This window comes from Clupea harengus, unplaced genomic scaffold, assembly GCF_900700415.2.
Source record: "Clupea harengus unplaced genomic scaffold, Ch_v2.0.2, whole genome shotgun sequence".
NCBI classification, from domain to species: Eukaryota; Metazoa; Chordata; class Actinopteri; order Clupeiformes; family Clupeidae; genus Clupea; species Clupea harengus.
Genome location: NW_024879898.1, coordinates 1 through 17443, shown reverse-complemented (window position 1 = coordinate 17443; position 17443 = coordinate 1). Strand labels below are relative to the sequence as shown.

Below are 17443 nucleotides of genomic sequence, written 5' to 3'. Positions count from 1 at the left end.
GGGGGGGCTGAAGAACATTTTAGGGGGGCTTCAGCCCCTGCCTCAGCTCTCTCCATCTTCAACTACCGTCTCGCTCTCTCCTATCTAACTGACTGCAGGCACGCGGCGGTTTCGTGTCAGGGGTCAAAGCACACCAGAAGTAAACAAAGTTATATATTTTAAATATTTTATCGCATTCATCTCGGCCACAATAATCTCATAGATTAACGTGTTAATTTTGACATCACTAATTAATATTGTTCTCAACTAAAAATCCGTTCTTCGTGGAAAATTCGTGAAAAAAAAAAAAACCTGAAACATTTTCATGGCCCACTGGATAGTGCTCGGCGGCCCTCCAATGGGCCGCGGCCCATGGGTTGGGAAACCCTGGTTTAGACCTATGTCAATATGAAAGGCACTCGTTGAGAAATTGGGCGGGAGAACAACGCGATTTTGACAAGGAAGGTTGCGTTCCGTAGTTGCGTTTACAGTTTAACTAGAACAAAGTTGAATCAGATACAAATGTTGTATTTCCACGAAGGATAGTATAATACTGTTTTAATAAACGTAATATACACAATGAGAAAAACACTACATAACCATGCCATGTTTGTTGTGTGCGTGTTTAAGTGAATAGACTGTACCTACAACTGAATCAGATCAAAGAAAGCCCACAAAATACCCAAATCAAACAAAAATAACACTAGTTAGATTAATGTTTGCTTGTCAAAACATATTGTGAGTAATTTGTACAGAAATTAGACCGGTATATGTAAAAGCAGGAGGAAAGCATATTCTCAAAAACCAACGTGGTAAGTGGAACGAAGTGGGAGTGTCCGATAATTGACGCAGGCGAAAACGTACTCATGTAACGTGTCACCGTAAACATTAATAGAAATATGTTTTCTTGCGGTGTTAAACGAGTCGTACAAGTTAAAAAGGACAAATAGCTCTCGAAAACCGTTAGTTTGGGTAAGCTTATACATAACGTTAATCTATAAATAGACTTAGCATATCGATTTTTTTAACAAACTGTCCGATAACTGACGCAGCTACACTAAATACCCTAAAAAGTTTTATGACATGAAATGCAATATGCCACAGGTTTACTTTGTCAGGATTTCCAAAAAGGCACCCAATCGCAGATCGATGAAAGTAGGATTTATTCCACAAAAAACAGAGGATCAAAAAGGCAAACACAAAAACAGGGCACACGACCACTGTAGGCTTCCACGCCGAAAAACACAAAAAGCTTCTGTAAGCTAACAGTTCAAAAAAGTATTCCTTCAAGGAGACTTAAGCAGGCAAAGTTACTTTCCAAAAAACAGACAACTCACGGACCAGGGTAGCACAACAGTTGCGACAATCCGACAAGGAACATGCGGCAAGACAGGCTTAAATAGGCAGGGTAATCATTGGGCACAGGTGAGGAGCAGAACAGGTGGGAAACAGAACAAAGACAGGACAAGGGGCGGAGCACATGGTAGCACATGGCTACCACATGGTTGCACATGGCTACCACAACACAGGCACATGGCTACCATAACAAAAACACAGGACATGTCAAAACAGAAACAGAGTCCAAATACTGACATACGAAGGGAAAATAGTGGAAATTGTGCTAAGCTCAGAGTGGTTGGACCTTGACTAAAGGTGGACAAGATGTTGACTCAGGGGGTTGTGTCACACAAGGTAGCTATTTCAGTTTTTAAAATGTGCCCCAGTGTGACAACCTACCTCCCTCTCCCCTACATCATGTAAAGGCAACATGAATAAGGAATAAAACCAGGAATTGAACATTATGACAGAACAGAAGCAGCACATGAAGTGAAGACATGTAAGTGTAACGGTTGCTGCAGAAACAGGCAATAGGACTTCATAGCATGACTCAGAAACAGGAATCTTGATCAAAACAGTCTTTATGGCAGGGTTCGGTACACAGGGAGACAATCCGGAGGCAAACGCAGGATTAACGCAGAAGGCAAAGGCAGGGTTCGGTAGAAACAAAGCAGAGATTAAAAACCACGGGAGAGCAATACACTAGAGAAACACTGGAATGCTAGACACAGAGGAACTAAGACAAACTGGCACTGAGAGGGACACACACACACTAAATACACTAGATAGGGAAGGATGATGAGGATCAGGAGAAACCAATCAAGGCGGGGCAGACAATCACCTAAGGCGGGACACCCTGCTTTTAGTTTTTCTGTGTCTCCTGTGCACACACATGAATACACAAACGAATGACTTGCCACACATGTGAAAAGGCCATGCACTCATGAAAGCAGATACAAGCTCGTGCTGATGGTTATTCAGCTTCTGGGTGACAGTTGAATGAATAATAGAATGATGCAGATGATGAAGGTAGTGAGGAATCAGAGGTGTGATTCTGATGATTCTAAAATCATTCTCCCCATCTTACCCTCAGGTGTGCACACATGGCAGGAGATGCATGGCTGTACGTGGGATGATGAGAGTAATGCTGTCAAAACATTTGATAGGTATGGTTATGATGGAGAAGACTTTATCTCACTGGATCTGAAGAACCTGAGATACATCGCATCAAATCAACGGGCTGTCCTAACAAAAAATAACTGGGACAATGGCAGGACTGATCTTGACAGCTGGAAGTATTACTACTCCGAGTACTGCGTTGAGTGTATGAAGAAGTATTTGCAGTATGGGAACAGCACTCTGGGGAGAACAGGTACAGCAGCAGACAACACTGATAACTGCATTTGCTCTACAGTGGGCAGGATTCCAGTCATTATGTTGAAACTAAAGTCCTCCTCCAAGAGATACCATCTGTTCAATCTCTAATCAAATGTATTCACTTTATTTATGTACATCAATGTAGTATATGTAATGTACTCTTTTTTCAGATACAGACGTGGACAAAATTGTTGGTACCCTTCCGTTAAAGGAAGAAAAAGCCACAATGGTCACTGAAATAACTTGAAACTGACAAAAGTAATAATAAATTAAAAAAAATACTGAAAATGAACTAATGAAAATCAGACATTGCTTTTGAATTGTGGTTCAACAGAATAATTAAAAAAAAAAAACGAATTAAACTGGCCTGGACAAAAATGATGATACCCCTAGAAAAGATTTAAAATAATTTGACCATAAGGACATGTTAAACTAAGGTGTGTCCTCTAATTAGCATTACAGGCTTCTTCAAACTTGTAATCAGTCAGTCTGCCTATTTAAAGGGTGAAAAGTAGTCACTGTGGTGTTTGGTATCATGGTGTGTACCACACTGAACATGGACCACAGAAAGCTAAGGACAGAGTTGTCTCAGGAGATTAGAAAGAAAATTATAGACAAGCATGTTAAAGGTAAAGGCTATAAGACCATCTCCAAGCAGCTTGATATTCCTGTGACTACAGTTGCACATATTATTCAGAAGTTTAAGGTCCAGGGGACTGTAGCCAACCTCCCTGGACGTGGCTGTGAGAGGAAAATTGATGACAAATTGAAGAGACGGATAATACGAATGGTAACCAAAGAGCCCAGAACAACTTCCAAAGAGATTAGAGGTGAACTCCAAGGTCAAGGTACATCAATGCTAGATCGCACCATCAGTCGCTGTTTGAGCCAAAGTCGATCGAGGAGGACACCACTGTTGAAAGCAAATCATATAATAGCGAAACTGGAATTTGCCAAAATGCATATTGACAAGCCACAGGGCTTCTGGGAGAATGTCCTTTGGACAGATGAGACAAAATTGGAGCTTGTCAGTTTCAAGTTATTTCAGTGACAATTGTGGGTTTTTCCTTCCTTAAATGAAGGGTACCAACAATTTTGTCCACGTCTGTAATTATTCCAAGGAGACAAACATTAGACCACTCTGTGCCTTTGCTTTCCTGCATTGCTGTCATTTTCATTATTATTGTTGTATTGTTACTATTCTTTGTCATTTGGCCTCATTCTCGAACGCAGTTAAGAAGAATTTAAGAGGAATTTAAGAGGAATTTCTTCTGAATTGGATTTAGGACAACATTTGGCATTCATGAAAGTTTTCTCATCTGGGATTTGCTCTGAACTTCAGAAGACTTTCCGAACTCGAAATAGCAGTCGTAACTCGGCCAGAGTTTTCTCAAATGCGATTCCTTAAAAAACCACAAGATGGCCCCGTGGGCCATCTTGTGGTTTTTTGAGGAATCGCATTTAAGAAAACTCTCCGTGTTAATGAATTTGTGAGAAATCGTTGGTGATTGCGTTCACATCAACTCTACAGATCCTCGGATTAAAGTATCATTAACAATTACGTTTCACATGTAGGCCTATAGTCATGATTCTACGAGGCACCGTGATGTCATAAAATAAATAAAAGGACTACACCGGAATGCTGCGCTCGTCTAGTGAGCGTCGTTTGGCACTGCCGTCTGTGCAAGTACGGCAATCCAGAATTTTGAAGTAGTTCCACGTTGGTGGAACGAACTGCCTAGCACTACCAGAGCAGGCGCGTCCCTCTCTACCTTTAAGAAGCTTTTGAAGACCCAACTCTTTAGAGAGCACCTCCCTTCCTAACTGGCACTTCGACTAGTGCTTAACTTGCACTTATAGCAGTTACATTCCTGCACTTCATTTTTATTTCCTATTTCGTTTTTCTATTTCTTATGTAAAGTAGTATTTATTGTTACACTAGGTCTCTATTGCTCGTAGCTTGACTGTTCTATCCCTTGTACGTTGCTTTGGACAAAAGGGTCTGCTAAATGACTAAATGTAATGTACACGAACACTGCAAATGTAAGTGAATAAATAAATAAGCACTAAACTCAATCACGTTGATATAGCTATAGTGGAATAGAATGGACACATCTACATCCTGCAACAGTCCATCTCTGCACCGTTCAAGTCATAGACATATATAGTTGAAGTTAGATCTGCGTTTACTCGACGGTGATCGCTTTCCACTTTGACATGACTCGTTTACGAGTTGCTTTCGTGTAGATTCGGTCGATTCCGACTGCACACGTCACTACGGTTGCGTGCCCTTATAAGGAGCTGGCAGGGCGTGTATGTATGCAAATTCAGGAGCACGAGAACGCGCTTTCAATTTAAGAAAACTCTTCCGGGGGAGCACAGCCCAGAAAACTTCTGCTGCGTAGGACCACATTTTCAAGCGTGCATGAATTTGGCGGATGTCTTTTGCTTACGTTGTTTTTCCGAAGCCCGTAAGAAACATTTCAGAAGAAACTTCAGAAAATGTTCGAGAATGAGGGCCATTGTTACTATCCCCTCTTACTGCCTTGATCTTCCAGTCTCCCCTGAGGTCACCCTCTTCCAAAAGGACTCGGGAGTGGTGTGCCATTCCACAGGTTTCTATCCTGACGGAGTGGTGATCACCTGGAAGAGGGATGGAGTGGACATGCATAAAGACGTTAATATGGGGGAGACGCTGCCCAATGAGGATGGAACCTTCCAGAAGAGAGCTGAGCTTACAGTGTCACCTGAGGAGAGGAAGAAGGGACAGTTCACCTGTGAGGTGGAACACAAGAGCGGAAAGCCCATTGTTAAGACCTTGATTGTGGAAGATGGTAAGAACCAACACCTTAAACACCACTATGGTCAGGACCATTGACTTGTTACATGTATTGTGGTGAAGTTTCTTCTGAAATGTTTCTTACGGATTTCGGAAAACAAACGTAAGAAAACGATCTCCGCCTGATTCATGAACGCCTGAAAATATGTTCTTACGCAGCCGAAGTGTTCTCAGCTGTGCTCCCCTGATTAAGGATACTTAAATTGAAAGCGCGTTCTCGTGCACCTGGATTTGCAGACATACACGCCCCACCAATTCCTTATAAGGGCACGCAACCGTAGTGACGTGTGCAGTCGGAATCGACCGAATCCACGCGAAAGCAACTCCAAAGCGAGTCATGTCAAAGCAAAAAGCGGGCACTGGTCGAGTAAACGCAGATCTAACTTCACCGGTGAAGAGGTAGAGGTACTGTTGCAGGATGTAGATATGTCCATTTTATTCCACTATGGCTATATCAACGCGATTGAGTTTAGTGCTTATTTATTTATTCACTTACATTGGCAGTGTTCGTGTAGTTCTTTTATTTATTTTAGGACATCTCGTATTTATTATTATTATAATTATTTAAATCCGAGGATGTCTGTAGAGTTGGTGAACGCAATCACCAACGATTTCTCTCAAATTCAGCCCTTAACCCTTCTAACACGGAGCGGCCCCGTGGGGCATCTGGTGTTTTTTGGAGGAATTGCATTTAAGAAAACTCTGGGCGATTTACGACTGCTATTTCGCGTTCTGAACTTCTTCTGAAGTTCAGAACAAATCCCAGATGAGAAAACTTTCATGAATGCCACACTTGTTCCTAAAACACCGGAAGTGGAGTTCAGAAGAAATTCCTTCTTAAATTCTTCTTAACTGCCCTCGAGAATGAGGCCCAATGACTAACCATATATGCCTTTTCATGACCCAAACCTACCACTATAGCACATTTGCTGTGTAACTGTACAGATCTCTGTGTTTTTGTCACTCGTGTATAATGCTCATTATATACAACCAGTGAGCCATGATGAGTGATCTGCTCCTGTTCACCCACTCATTGCTCTGTTTGTCACTGTAGTGGCTAGGTGGCTAATCTGCACCACTGTACTTCATACACCATACTTCCAGTAACACCACTAATGGTGTTCTGCAGCGTATCAAATGTCAAAACTAGTCTAAATCATTTCATAATGGGTTCAGGTCCAAATCTTTAGGACCTATGCTAACAGCTTTACAGAAAGGTGTGAGTTTAGTAAAGGCAATAGATAATGTAGGTAAACAGACAAAATAAATTATATCGATGATAGAAACTACCAAGCAACTATGCTTCCACCTGCTGTTATGAGCAGTAGATCCATCCATAACTTGGAGCAATGCTTCCAGAAACACAAAATCATTGGCAGTTGCCACCATAGTTATAAAGCAACTCCTTGGGGAGACATTCTCCATGATAAGGAGGCACAGAACTCATCAGAGCATTGATCTGCCTCTGTCAGTTACACCAATCACACATTAAGCCAAGATTCAGAATAACTTCCAGCAAAAATGACGTATTCAGCTTTTAAAAATGAATGCACTTTTTTTATGAATTTTATTTTTTTACAAAATTACACAACGTGATTTATTGACACCTTTGGCACATTTGTAGGCTATGTGATGGAATGAATCATGTAATCCTCTAAAATCAGTGTTTTTCTACTTTGAGGTCTTCATACTGGATAGTGTTGTTACAGAGAGGGGAGACATACTTGTTGAGTAGTTTCATTGAACAGGTCTGTGCGCTATCCCAGACTCACTGTAGGATGATGTGTGTCATGTGTGCATGTGTGATGTGTGTCATGTGTGTTGTGTGCATTTAATGCTGTTGCGGAGGTGATTAACGGAGACCTTTCTTTTCTGTAGACAATAACCTTGTTGGCATCATCATTGGCTGTGTCATCACTGCTCTTGTCATGATTGGTGTGGTTGTTGCCATTGTCATAATGAAGAAGAAAGGTGAGAGTAACATCTTTCATGCCATTTCAGTGTTTCTGATTTCAGCCTTGATGATGCATCAGCATAATAAACATTCTCTTGTATCTTTACAGGCTACAACAAGGCATCACGTGAGTACCTCTTGCAGCTATAAGCCTGACATGATAGAGTGAACTTGAAATACTCACGCTTCTAGATAACCAGAATATTGACATTAGAATAGAAATAGAATTAGAACTAGAATATTTGATATTTTGATAGTATCTTGGTCGTCAATCTTTTATCATCTGTTATATATTTGTGTTTTTTTAATCTTGTTAAAACAATAACAAACATTTGATGACAAGGCATACAGAAAGTAATGAAAAAAATAAGTTACAAAACAATATACAAGCTTTAAAGGTTGTTGCGATATACAAGTTTTAAAGTTGATTTTGTGTTTTTGTTTTGTATGTGCTTTGACCTTCTCAGAGTCCGATGCCGGTTCCGATACCTCTGCCCCATTGCAAGGTACGGTTCATACATCAATTTAGACCAGGGGTTCTCAAACTTTTGCAAGCCTATGCTTCCCAAATCAAAAGTAATGATTTTTGGAGGATCTGTTTTGAGTGAATGTGTTGGTGTTGTCCTTCTGTTGTAAGAATGTGATATGAATAAATATAAAATAAAGGCAAGAGGCTAGTGCTCAGTAGGCTAAGGGCGATTGCAATGCTAACACCTTAATGGCAATGTGGGACACGAACCAGAGCAGGTGGATTATTGGAGATAACAATTAGATCAGAAACCAGAGATGAAATAACATTATGTTTATTGCACAATGCAAAACCAGTGTTAGGGATCTCAAGGCTGAGCTCAGTAGGAAGAGAAAAGAGATGGAATGATGGCAGATAAAGATGTAGGCTAGGCTACTGCAGACAGAAACGATGAAAATAGCCTTTTAAAAAAGCTGTTTAAAGTGTCCTGCAATAGCAGTGTTGTAAGGCTGAGGTTATGTCTGAAAACCGAAGTGAGGAGATAGGAATAGCCTTTTAAAAGGCTGTTGATACAATTGACAGAAAAACTGATCAAACTACGAAACTATTGATATGCAAGTGGTAGTCTATGTAAGGACAAACTTACAAAGGCCAACCTGTGGACATCTACTACAGTTCGTTATTGATTTTTCAAATCATACCAATCAGTTTTCATTGGCCAGGCTGAAGGCAACGGTGTCTGTGGTTTGATGGTGCAACTGTAATCCAGGTCCCTGTCATTTTCTGAGTGAGAGGTCCGTGGCCCCACGCCCACGCCCACCTGCAAGGCCCCCCAGTTTGAGAACCACTGCTTTAGACCATTTAGTCTTCTATGTTCTGACTCCGTTTTCTAAAGACAAGCAGATATGAGTGTTTGTGTTCCCTCAGTGTAATCAGCTGTGCACTGAGGGTCATAATGTTGTGCTGATTAAGTTTGTTATTCTGATATCTGTTGTGTGAATTGTCTCCAGGGAAGGAGCCGAGTGTGGTGAGCTGAGCATGAAGAGTGAGGAACGATGAAGAATCGTGCAAATCAACACTTTTTTTTGTCTGTATATATGTATATATAAATGGTGGCGCAACAATTACTTTTTTTATGGAGAATGGCCTCTGTGCCATTGCCATACCAGGGTCTGCAGGCATATTACCTCGCTATGTACGTTTCTGGAAGCCTCCCGAGTACTACTCTCTGCCGGACTAGTAAGTAACTTATTTGCCGTCTTGCTTTGTTTTGTGTTGCACTTGCTTGATGTTTGACTGTGTTAGGAAAGTTGTTGACTCACTAGTTTGTCATGGTGTCAAAGTAAGCAAATTTCAACAGGTTTCGCTAGGTTTAGTCGCCAGCATCTCGTGAGCGATTAGCAATTCCTCCGTTGTGCTGCTTTAAATAGTGTGATGTATCCATAACGTTCAGATTTCAGTTCTATTTTCTTTATTTTCCGGTTTTCAGCAATAGCTGTATAGATAGATAGTACATGTTTAGTGGCTGTTAAATCTGTTCGAATGTACAAAATCTGAAAAGATTCTTCTATCAGGTAAGATTGTGGCCGACCCCTCCCACCCTGGACACAAACTCTTTGAGGTACTTCCTTCGACAAGAGGCTGCGTTCTATCAGGACCAAAACCTCACGCCACAAGACCAGCTTCTTCCCGGCTGCAGTTGGCCTCATCAACAAGGCCCCGGACCCCCCCCACCCCCTGACATGGACTCTTATCCCGCCCCCACGTCTCAAGATCTGACTCATGTGTTACGTTAACACACATTACATTACCTTGCACATTGCACTCTTTTTTTTTTTTTTTCTGTAGTACTTAGTATGTTTTTAATGTTTATTGTCTGCACCAATATGCCCAAACTTGGCAATAAAAGCAATTCTGATTCTATCATGACATGAACTAAGTGTAGCATTATTTTGTATCTGTAACTCATACCCCTGGATGTGTACTCTGTCTGTCTCACTGAGACCCGAACTGTTAACATCTAAAGGTTACGCCTGATAGATTCCCCAACTCTCTCACGATGAATTTGTTTTGTTCACAGACTACGATCATAGGTATTGAATATGATGGAGGCGTCGTGTTAGGCTCATCAGTGGTAAACTGAGAGATGAATAAGCTCTCCCTTCTCCATGATAAGATCTACTGTGCACTGTCTGGATCTGCTGCTGATGCCCAGACCATTGCTGAGCCCTACCAACCAGATGTGCACAGGTGTGAAATATCACACATTATCCTCAGAAGACATTAAGACCATCACGTCATATTGGTCTTCAGCCTACCCTCAATTTATATCATGCCATCTCTGCATTAAGAAATGGGCATTCTAACCAAGTAGTTACAGTGGGGGAAATAAGTATTTGATTTCGCAAGTTTGCCCACATGGTGGGGATGGTGTTCTTCTTCTAAATTGTCATGTTTAGGGAAGGGAAAAGGGAAAAAGGGAAGCAGGTCCATAACTCTTCACATCAGATGGGTTAAGGGAAACTTAAGCAAAAGAGTAACCTGAGCTTGTATGAATGATTTAGGACAGTTTCCCAAGCTGAGTGAAACATTGGCTACATGTGTGATAGCAGGTAAAATGGTAGGCAACATAGCCTGGAGAAGGGTGGTTGGAATGGGGTCCAGAGGACTCCATTGAAGAAGGATAGACTTCTTTCTCATTGAGAGGGGAGAATTAATTCAACAATGCTCCTATGTCCAGACAAGGTCAATAACATCAATAATAATAACAACAGAATACAAAATAGCCATAGTCTGGCCATACTACTCCTACTCTTTACATTCATTGTTGTAGGGTTTTAAAAAAGGTTGTGTTGTGAGGAATAGAACACAAGTCAGACCTCCCCCTCCACGCCCCAACCCGTTGCCTCAGGTGAGCCCTAGGTTTGCCCTAACCCAAACACTCTGAAGACCATCAGGACCAAGCGCCGGACCTGGGGTGACAGCCAGGACCTTCTCAGTTGCTGCACCCTCCCTCTGGAACGCCCTCAGTCAGGCTCCCATCATTCAAACAAGCCCTCAAAACCCACCTCTTCAAACTCGCCTTCACCTGCTAACCCCTGCTTCCTACCCTCCACTACATGACTCGTTCCGCACAGCTTTTTTACTAAAATGTTCTGTCTGTTTTTTTTTTTAATTTTTTTATCCTGTCTTCCTATTTTTTGTTGTTGTTTTGTTTTGTTTGTCTTTTCCCTATGTAAAGCGTCTTTGAGTATCTAGAAAAGCGCTATATAAAAATAGTGTTATTATTATTACAAGTACTATGAAGTGTCGTCATATACCTGGACACATCTTATGTCCTGTGAAATAAGAATTATGATGCAAAGATAACACCATTCACCCTGTAGGGCAGCATCATATCTGGTTGGAGAAAAATAACTTATGTGAAACATCAAAACCAGTTAGCAAATGAATACACATGAATTGCTTGTTACCATATCCATAAACCTTTATGTGCACCTGCTGTAAAATATTGAATTTAGCTACCAGATGACACTGACAATAAACTTTTCTTGGTTTCCTGGAAAATTAAATTGTACACATTTCACAACTTTTTCACAAATTGCAATTTTTTTTGGAAATATAGTGTTTGAGAAAGATATCTTATAGTTCATATGTCGATATGATGATGCCTACATTAGGAGTAAAGTTAAAGATTGGATGGCAATGATAGATAGTGTTGAGGTAAACCTCTAACAATTCACATCAACCAAATGCCCCTTACTCTTTTGTGTCGACATAATTACTACCTGTTCTTAATCTTGTGAAAAATTGATGCTTTATTTAGAAAGTATGTTTGCAATCCATAGATGACAAAACAACACAAGCCTGGTGTCACAAAACTGTAATATTGATGAACACTGCATGTAAGCAACACTTGTGTAGAGTTCTTGTAAAGTGTACTGGTGTGAAGAGTCTTCCATTGGGGTGCTTGTCCCTGCAAATGCTTTTCTTCTCAACAAATCAGGTGAAGGTGGATGCAGCAGACTCCAATAGGCAGACAGACAGTGCACAATTAGCCAGCTTACTCCTGCTCATCGGCTTCTGTAAGTAATGGTGTTTGGCTGGTGTGTTCATCGAGGATACCAACCTAGGAGACGAAAAGAAAAAAGGCATGTTTGTTAATACACACATAGATTAATAATGTTAAAACAAATACACGCAAGTGGTTACAGTTTGTTTGTGTTCTAATACCATATACACCAGTACTGGATAGTTACTTGTTGCCCATGTTAGAAAGGACAATAACCCCACACCTTCATTGAACAGTGAGAGGAACTTGACTTAGAACCGTAGCCTAAACAGTCCATCGTGGCAAAGTACAAAAATCCCATGTTTGTATATTTCCTTAACTGTGATGTAAGCCTGTGTCATGCCATTGTATGGTGTGATCTGGGATTACAATAGAGAGAAGCAGTTAAGAATGCAGTTAAGCAGGTGACACAGAGAAATCTGCCCACTGTGAGACGCCCATAGAATAACACAAACAATACATTGGAGTCGGCACCGCAGTGAAAAACCGCCGCCAAAATGAAAAGCCACTTTGAGGTGGATGGAGCGTTTCCCCCTAAAATGATGTATACATTTATAAAAGAAAGCTTCTTTGTCACAGCGAGATAGGAAATACATTCATTTTAAAACGCAATCAACTGATAACATGGATACAGAAATAACATTAGATTTACAATAACCCTTAAAACCCCTTTTATGGCACTTCACCTATTTGCCTAAATGTAATTTGACAGTTGAACTTGCCTCTTTGGGTTTATAGACGCCCAATTTGAGGCGACAGCAGACGATATCCACACAGAATCCAACCAGACCATGGAGCATGCCTGGAAGGTGAGTACAAGGTACAATTTAATATTCTGTGATGGCTCTACTACAATGACTCATATAAAGAATAAAGCATTCAAGCCGCTGTGACCTGCCCTGCAGTGGGCTGTGGAGAAGTCTGACCTGTGGTGGAGAAGATGCCTCCGATGATGCCGCAGACGCGCACCAGAAACTGCCAGAAGGGCATGTGCTGCTCGGTTACCGTTACCATGAGTGAACTGATGTCATACTTCATGAAGATTCCAGAAACACCATGACTACCAGCAGCGTGGTTTATCACCCGTTCCTGTTTCACACACACACACACACATGCAATTAGATGACCGAGATCAAACTATAACAATTCCTGGATATCATGTACATTAAGTGTCTCAGTGATATGTTCCTGTATCTCAACTGAAAGAGAAAGGTGTTAGCAACATCAAAATGGGTTAGGGACACCCAGGGAGCAGAAATACTGATGAAAATGTACATTTTAAGTTGCTTTGGATAAAAGCGTCTGTTAAATGAATAAATCCTCCCAGTTGTGTCTCCCTACCCTCTGTGTGACGGAGTACTGGTGTGTATCTGCTGTGTCCACCTACCCTCTGTGTGACGGAGTGCTGGTGTGTATCTGTGTCCACCTACCCTCTGTGTGACGGAGTACTGGTGTGTATCTGTGTCCACCTACCCTCTGTGTGACGGAGTACTGGTGTGTATCTGTGTCCACCTACCCTCTGTGTGACGGAGTACTGGTGTGTATCTGTGTCCACCTACCCTCTGTGTGACGGAGTACTGGTGTGTATCTGTGTCCACCTACCCTCTGTGTGACGGAGTACTGGTGTGTATCTATGTCCACCTACCCTCTGTGTGACGGAGTACTGGTGTGTATCTGTGTCCACCTACCCTCTGTGTGACGGAGTACTGGTGTGTATCTGTGTCCACCTACCCTCTCTGTGACGGAGTACTGGTGTGTATCTGTGTCCACCTACCCTCTGTGTGACGGAGTACTGGTGTGTATCTGTGTCCACCTACCCTCTGTGTGACGGAGTACTGGTGTGTATCTGTGTCCACCTACCCTCTGTGTGACGGAGTACTGGTGTGTATCTGTGTCCACCTACCCTCTGTGTGACGGAGTACTGGTGTGTATCTGTGTCCACCTACCCTCTGTGTGACGGAGTACTGGTGTGTATCTGTGTCCACCTACCCTCTGTGTGACGGAGTACTGGTGTGTATCTGTGTCCACCTACCCTCTGTGTGACGGAGTACTGGTGTGTATCTGTGTCCACCTACCCTCTGTGTGACGGAGTACTGGTGTGTATCTGTGTCTCCCTACCCTCTGTGTGACGGAGTACTGGTGTATATCTGTGTCGACCTACCCTCTCTGTGACGGAGTACTGGTGTGTATCTGTGTCCACCTACCCTCTGTGTGACGGAGTACTGGTGTGTATCTGTGTCCACCTACCCTCTCTGTGACGGAGTACTGGTGTGTATCTGCTGAGATCTTGTAGGTTTTCAGTTTCGTGGGCACAATGGTGATGAAATACTGGAACATCTGATTATCTAGAAGGTGGGCAGAAACCAGGTTACACAATTCCACAGGAAGACTCAAGGAGCTTCATTCATGAACTTCAGCTGTCCATTTCTACGTACGGTCAGTGCACACTTTCTCTGTGCCATCTAGTGGATTTATGATGCCTGGGATTTCCTCCCCGAAGGACAGATGGTCAACTCGATGGGAGAAGTTGTAAGCTGGATAAACAAAAGTACAATTTCAATTCATGAACATTCAGCTACCAACAGTCAAAAGTGATGGGTGTGTGTTATCTGGTAGCTGAAATGAAAGAACATGGTGCTTATGCTACATACTGATGAAAAAGAATGTTTATAAATTACTTTGGTTAAAGACCTCTGACAAATGCATAAATGTAACTGTGACTTTGATGACCTTGGCATCAGATCCATGATTCGCGATAGAAAACAGCCTTACTTTCATGGCATCAGATCCATGATTAGCGATAGAAAACAGCCTTACTTTCATGGCATCAGATCCATGATTAGCGATAGAAAACAGCCTTACTTTCATGGCTGACAAGAGCAGCGAGATGGGCGTGTCCTCTGGGATGTGGGATAGCCCTGCACAACACAGACACGACATTGCAGTGAATAACACACCAGACAATCAGTCAATCGAGGAGAAGTCATGAAGGTCAAAAATGGGATGAAATACTAAACAGGCTTAGCATAGAGATTCAAGGATAGACATCAAAACACCTGTACTATAAACATAACCTTCTTTAAGGGGAAATAGAGAAATGGTGATAGGTTGAGTTCACTGCAACAGAGACTACACCTAAATGCAACCTAAACAAAGAACCAACAGTTGACCAAGGGTCACAGAATAATCACCACACCCCACACACACACCCATATGTCTGGCTTGGAGTGTGATCAATTAGCTCACAATGAAAAACACATCTTGTATGCTAGCGCTTCCTGCAAGATAACTGATTAACAGCAACGCCACAGCAGCTACTAAACTGCAGTTATAAATCAGAACATCTAATATCAACTAGGATGACAAAAAGGAATGAGTTGATGCTTTTTTTGGGATGCAATTTGATATTTTGTTCACAATGAAACATACTTGCCAACAGTGATGTGGAAATTCCCAGCAACTTTATTGACATATAGGTGTCCATGTATCCTACAAGCAGTTGGAGACTGAGTAGGATTCACTTCACTTGGGAGGGAGACAGAAGGAAAGAGTAGGTTAGATGCAACTTCATTTGAATTGTGTATAGCTCATTTGCATGTTCAAATACATTTTCAAAGAAACTTGTAATACAAAAATGTTTACTTTTCATGGGTACTTTCATTTTGTAACGTTTTATTTTGATAGGAGTAAAGGAAAAAATTACATTTTGTGATGTATTGCTTGATTTTGTTAGCTTGCTTGTCATAGGGAAAGCCCAGCAACACCTCTTCTACCTCCAGAAGCTGAGGAAAGAACACCTTCCTCAGAGACTACACTATAGAGAGTCTGCTGACATATTGCCTGAAGGATCATCGGGGCGGAGCTGCCCGACATCTGTTCCATCTCCACCTCCCGTTGCCTGCAGCGTTCACATCGCATCCTCACTGACCCTTCCCACCCTGCCCATCATCTGTTCCCGTTACTCCCGTCAGGGAAAAGGTTCAGATCCACCAAAGCACGCACCTCCAGAATGGCAAAGAGCTTCTATCCGGATGCAATAAGACTTCTCAACAGCTCCCCCAATACAGGGGCCCCTCCCTCCCCCCCGCCCCGCCCCGCCCCGCCCCAATGCTACAACACAACTCCTTGTGCAGGCCCAGGTCATTTCTACACTAGACTATTGCAATGCTATTCTACCAGGCCTGCCTGCATATGTGGTTAGACCCATGCAGATGATCCAGAATGCAGGAACACGTTTGGTCTCTTATCAGCCAAAGAGGACACACAGAACTCTTCTGCTGATTACCCTTCACTGGCTCCCTGGACATGGTGGAATCACATTTAAATGATGTCACCTGCAGGACAGCACCTTCCTATTTAAATGTCATCATTCAGATTTCTCTCGACCACTTTGTTCCTCCAATGAACGTCAGTTGTCTTTGCCTTCTCTCCGTAGTAAGAGATTGCAGTTCAGACTCTTCATTTGTGGTGCCTCGGTAGTGGGATTACCTACTTAGTGCTGTCGGTTCTAGAGACAGCCTCGGTACATTCAAGAACAAGTTCCACAATCATTCAAAATAGCAGCCATCAAACCATCTCTCAAAAAACCCAACCTTGCTCCTGATAATCTGGCTAACTATAGGCCCATATCTATCCTCCCTTTCTTGTCAAAAATAATTGAAAAAGTAATAGCATCATAGATTAAGTCATTTTTTGTATTTATTAAATGTTTTAATTAAGTTTTAAAAAATGAACGAAAAAAAAAAAAATCTCAAAAGTAAACGCATTAAATTTGACAGGATCTGCTAGCGAAACAAAACATTTTCCAAATTCAACTTAAAAAAATCTATCAACAACCTAATTTTGCTCGTTATATAATATTTGATCATAGAAATCTTTACTGTGCGGTCATCTACTAGCCTTTAAAAACTCACTCAGTATGTATTCTGACATTACTTGTATTGCATGAAAATGTAGTGAGTAGCATCCCTTTCTTAAAGCTACCAAGAAGTCAAAGCTTGCGGTGTTTTAAAATGATCATTCAGCAGATAGCATACTAGAACCTATAAACAGATTTACAAGGCAAATACAATCAAACGTTTAAAGAAATGATTGTTATGAAAAGATGTGAATTGGTGTGAATATGGGTGCAGTGTGTCCGCCTGTCTGGAAAGGTAAAGGCAGAAGGAACAGTGACTGACCGTGGAGGCAGTGCGGTAGGTGCTCCCTTTAGAAGAGTTTTGAACAGGATGTCCTGAAGTGCATGTTCTTCCCTCAGACGGTTTTGAATGAGCATTAGAGTCCTAAAACAACAAAAAGAAATGCCATTTTATCTTCTTTCTTTCCAAGGAGTGCAATGTTGGCCTATGTATAAAATATATATATTATACATAGGCCAACATTATATATATATTATATTATACATATATAATACTA

General features: G+C 41.7%; 2 protein-coding genes and 1 long non-coding RNA gene across 3 annotated transcripts in view; 2 read left to right on the top strand and 1 right to left on the bottom strand.

Moving 5' to 3' along the window:
- Window positions 1-7657, top strand: part of LOC122130673 (class I histocompatibility antigen, F10 alpha chain-like) — a 28976-nt gene extending 21319 nt beyond the window's left edge. The window contains exons 3-5 of the mRNA XM_042705392.1: window positions 2411-2689; window positions 5253-5528; window positions 7412-7657. Of these exons, the coding sequence (XP_042561326.1) occupies window positions 2411-2689; window positions 5253-5528; window positions 7412-7656 (800 nt within the window). The 3' untranslated portion in view covers window position 7657. The remainder of the gene's footprint in view (window positions 1-2410; window positions 2690-5252; window positions 5529-7411) is intronic.
- A 1114-nt stretch (window positions 7658-8771) lies between these two features.
- LOC122130674 lies at window positions 8772-9880 on the top strand. Its single transcript, XR_006151941.1, has 2 exons — window positions 8772-9195; window positions 9531-9880. It is a non-coding gene; the product is annotated as an uncharacterized LOC122130674 (long non-coding RNA).
- Window positions 9881-11754: 1874 nt separating this feature from the next.
- On the bottom strand, window positions 11755-17378 carry LOC122130672 (endoplasmic reticulum-Golgi intermediate compartment protein 2-like). The gene is made up of 8 exons (XM_042705391.1): window positions 17209-17378; window positions 15458-15553; window positions 14891-14946; window positions 14464-14562; window positions 14276-14373; window positions 12955-13117; window positions 12751-12830; window positions 11755-12085 (listed from the first exon to the last, which is right to left on the bottom strand). Exons 1-8 carry the CDS (start codon window positions 17301-17303, stop codon window positions 12020-12022), a joined length of 753 nt encoding a protein of 250 aa, XP_042561325.1. The 5' UTR covers window positions 17304-17378; the 3' UTR covers window positions 11755-12019.
- Between the last annotated feature and the right edge of the window lie 65 nt (window positions 17379-17443).

Bases quoted from the DNA above. Each gene is read 5' to 3' on its own strand.
- LOC122130672 (XM_042705391.1), bottom strand. From the start codon at position 17,303: ATGCTCATTCAAAACCGTCTGAGGGAAGAACATGCACTTCAGGACATC. The intron at 12,831-12,954 runs GTCAGACTTCTC...CTCACCTTCCAG, and splicing joins AGGCATCTTCTCCACCACAG to GCATGCTCCATGGTCTGGTT. The intron at 12,086-12,750 runs GCAAGTTCAACT...TTCGTCTCCTAG, and splicing joins GCGTCTATAAACCCAAAGAG to GTTGGTATCCTCGATGAACA.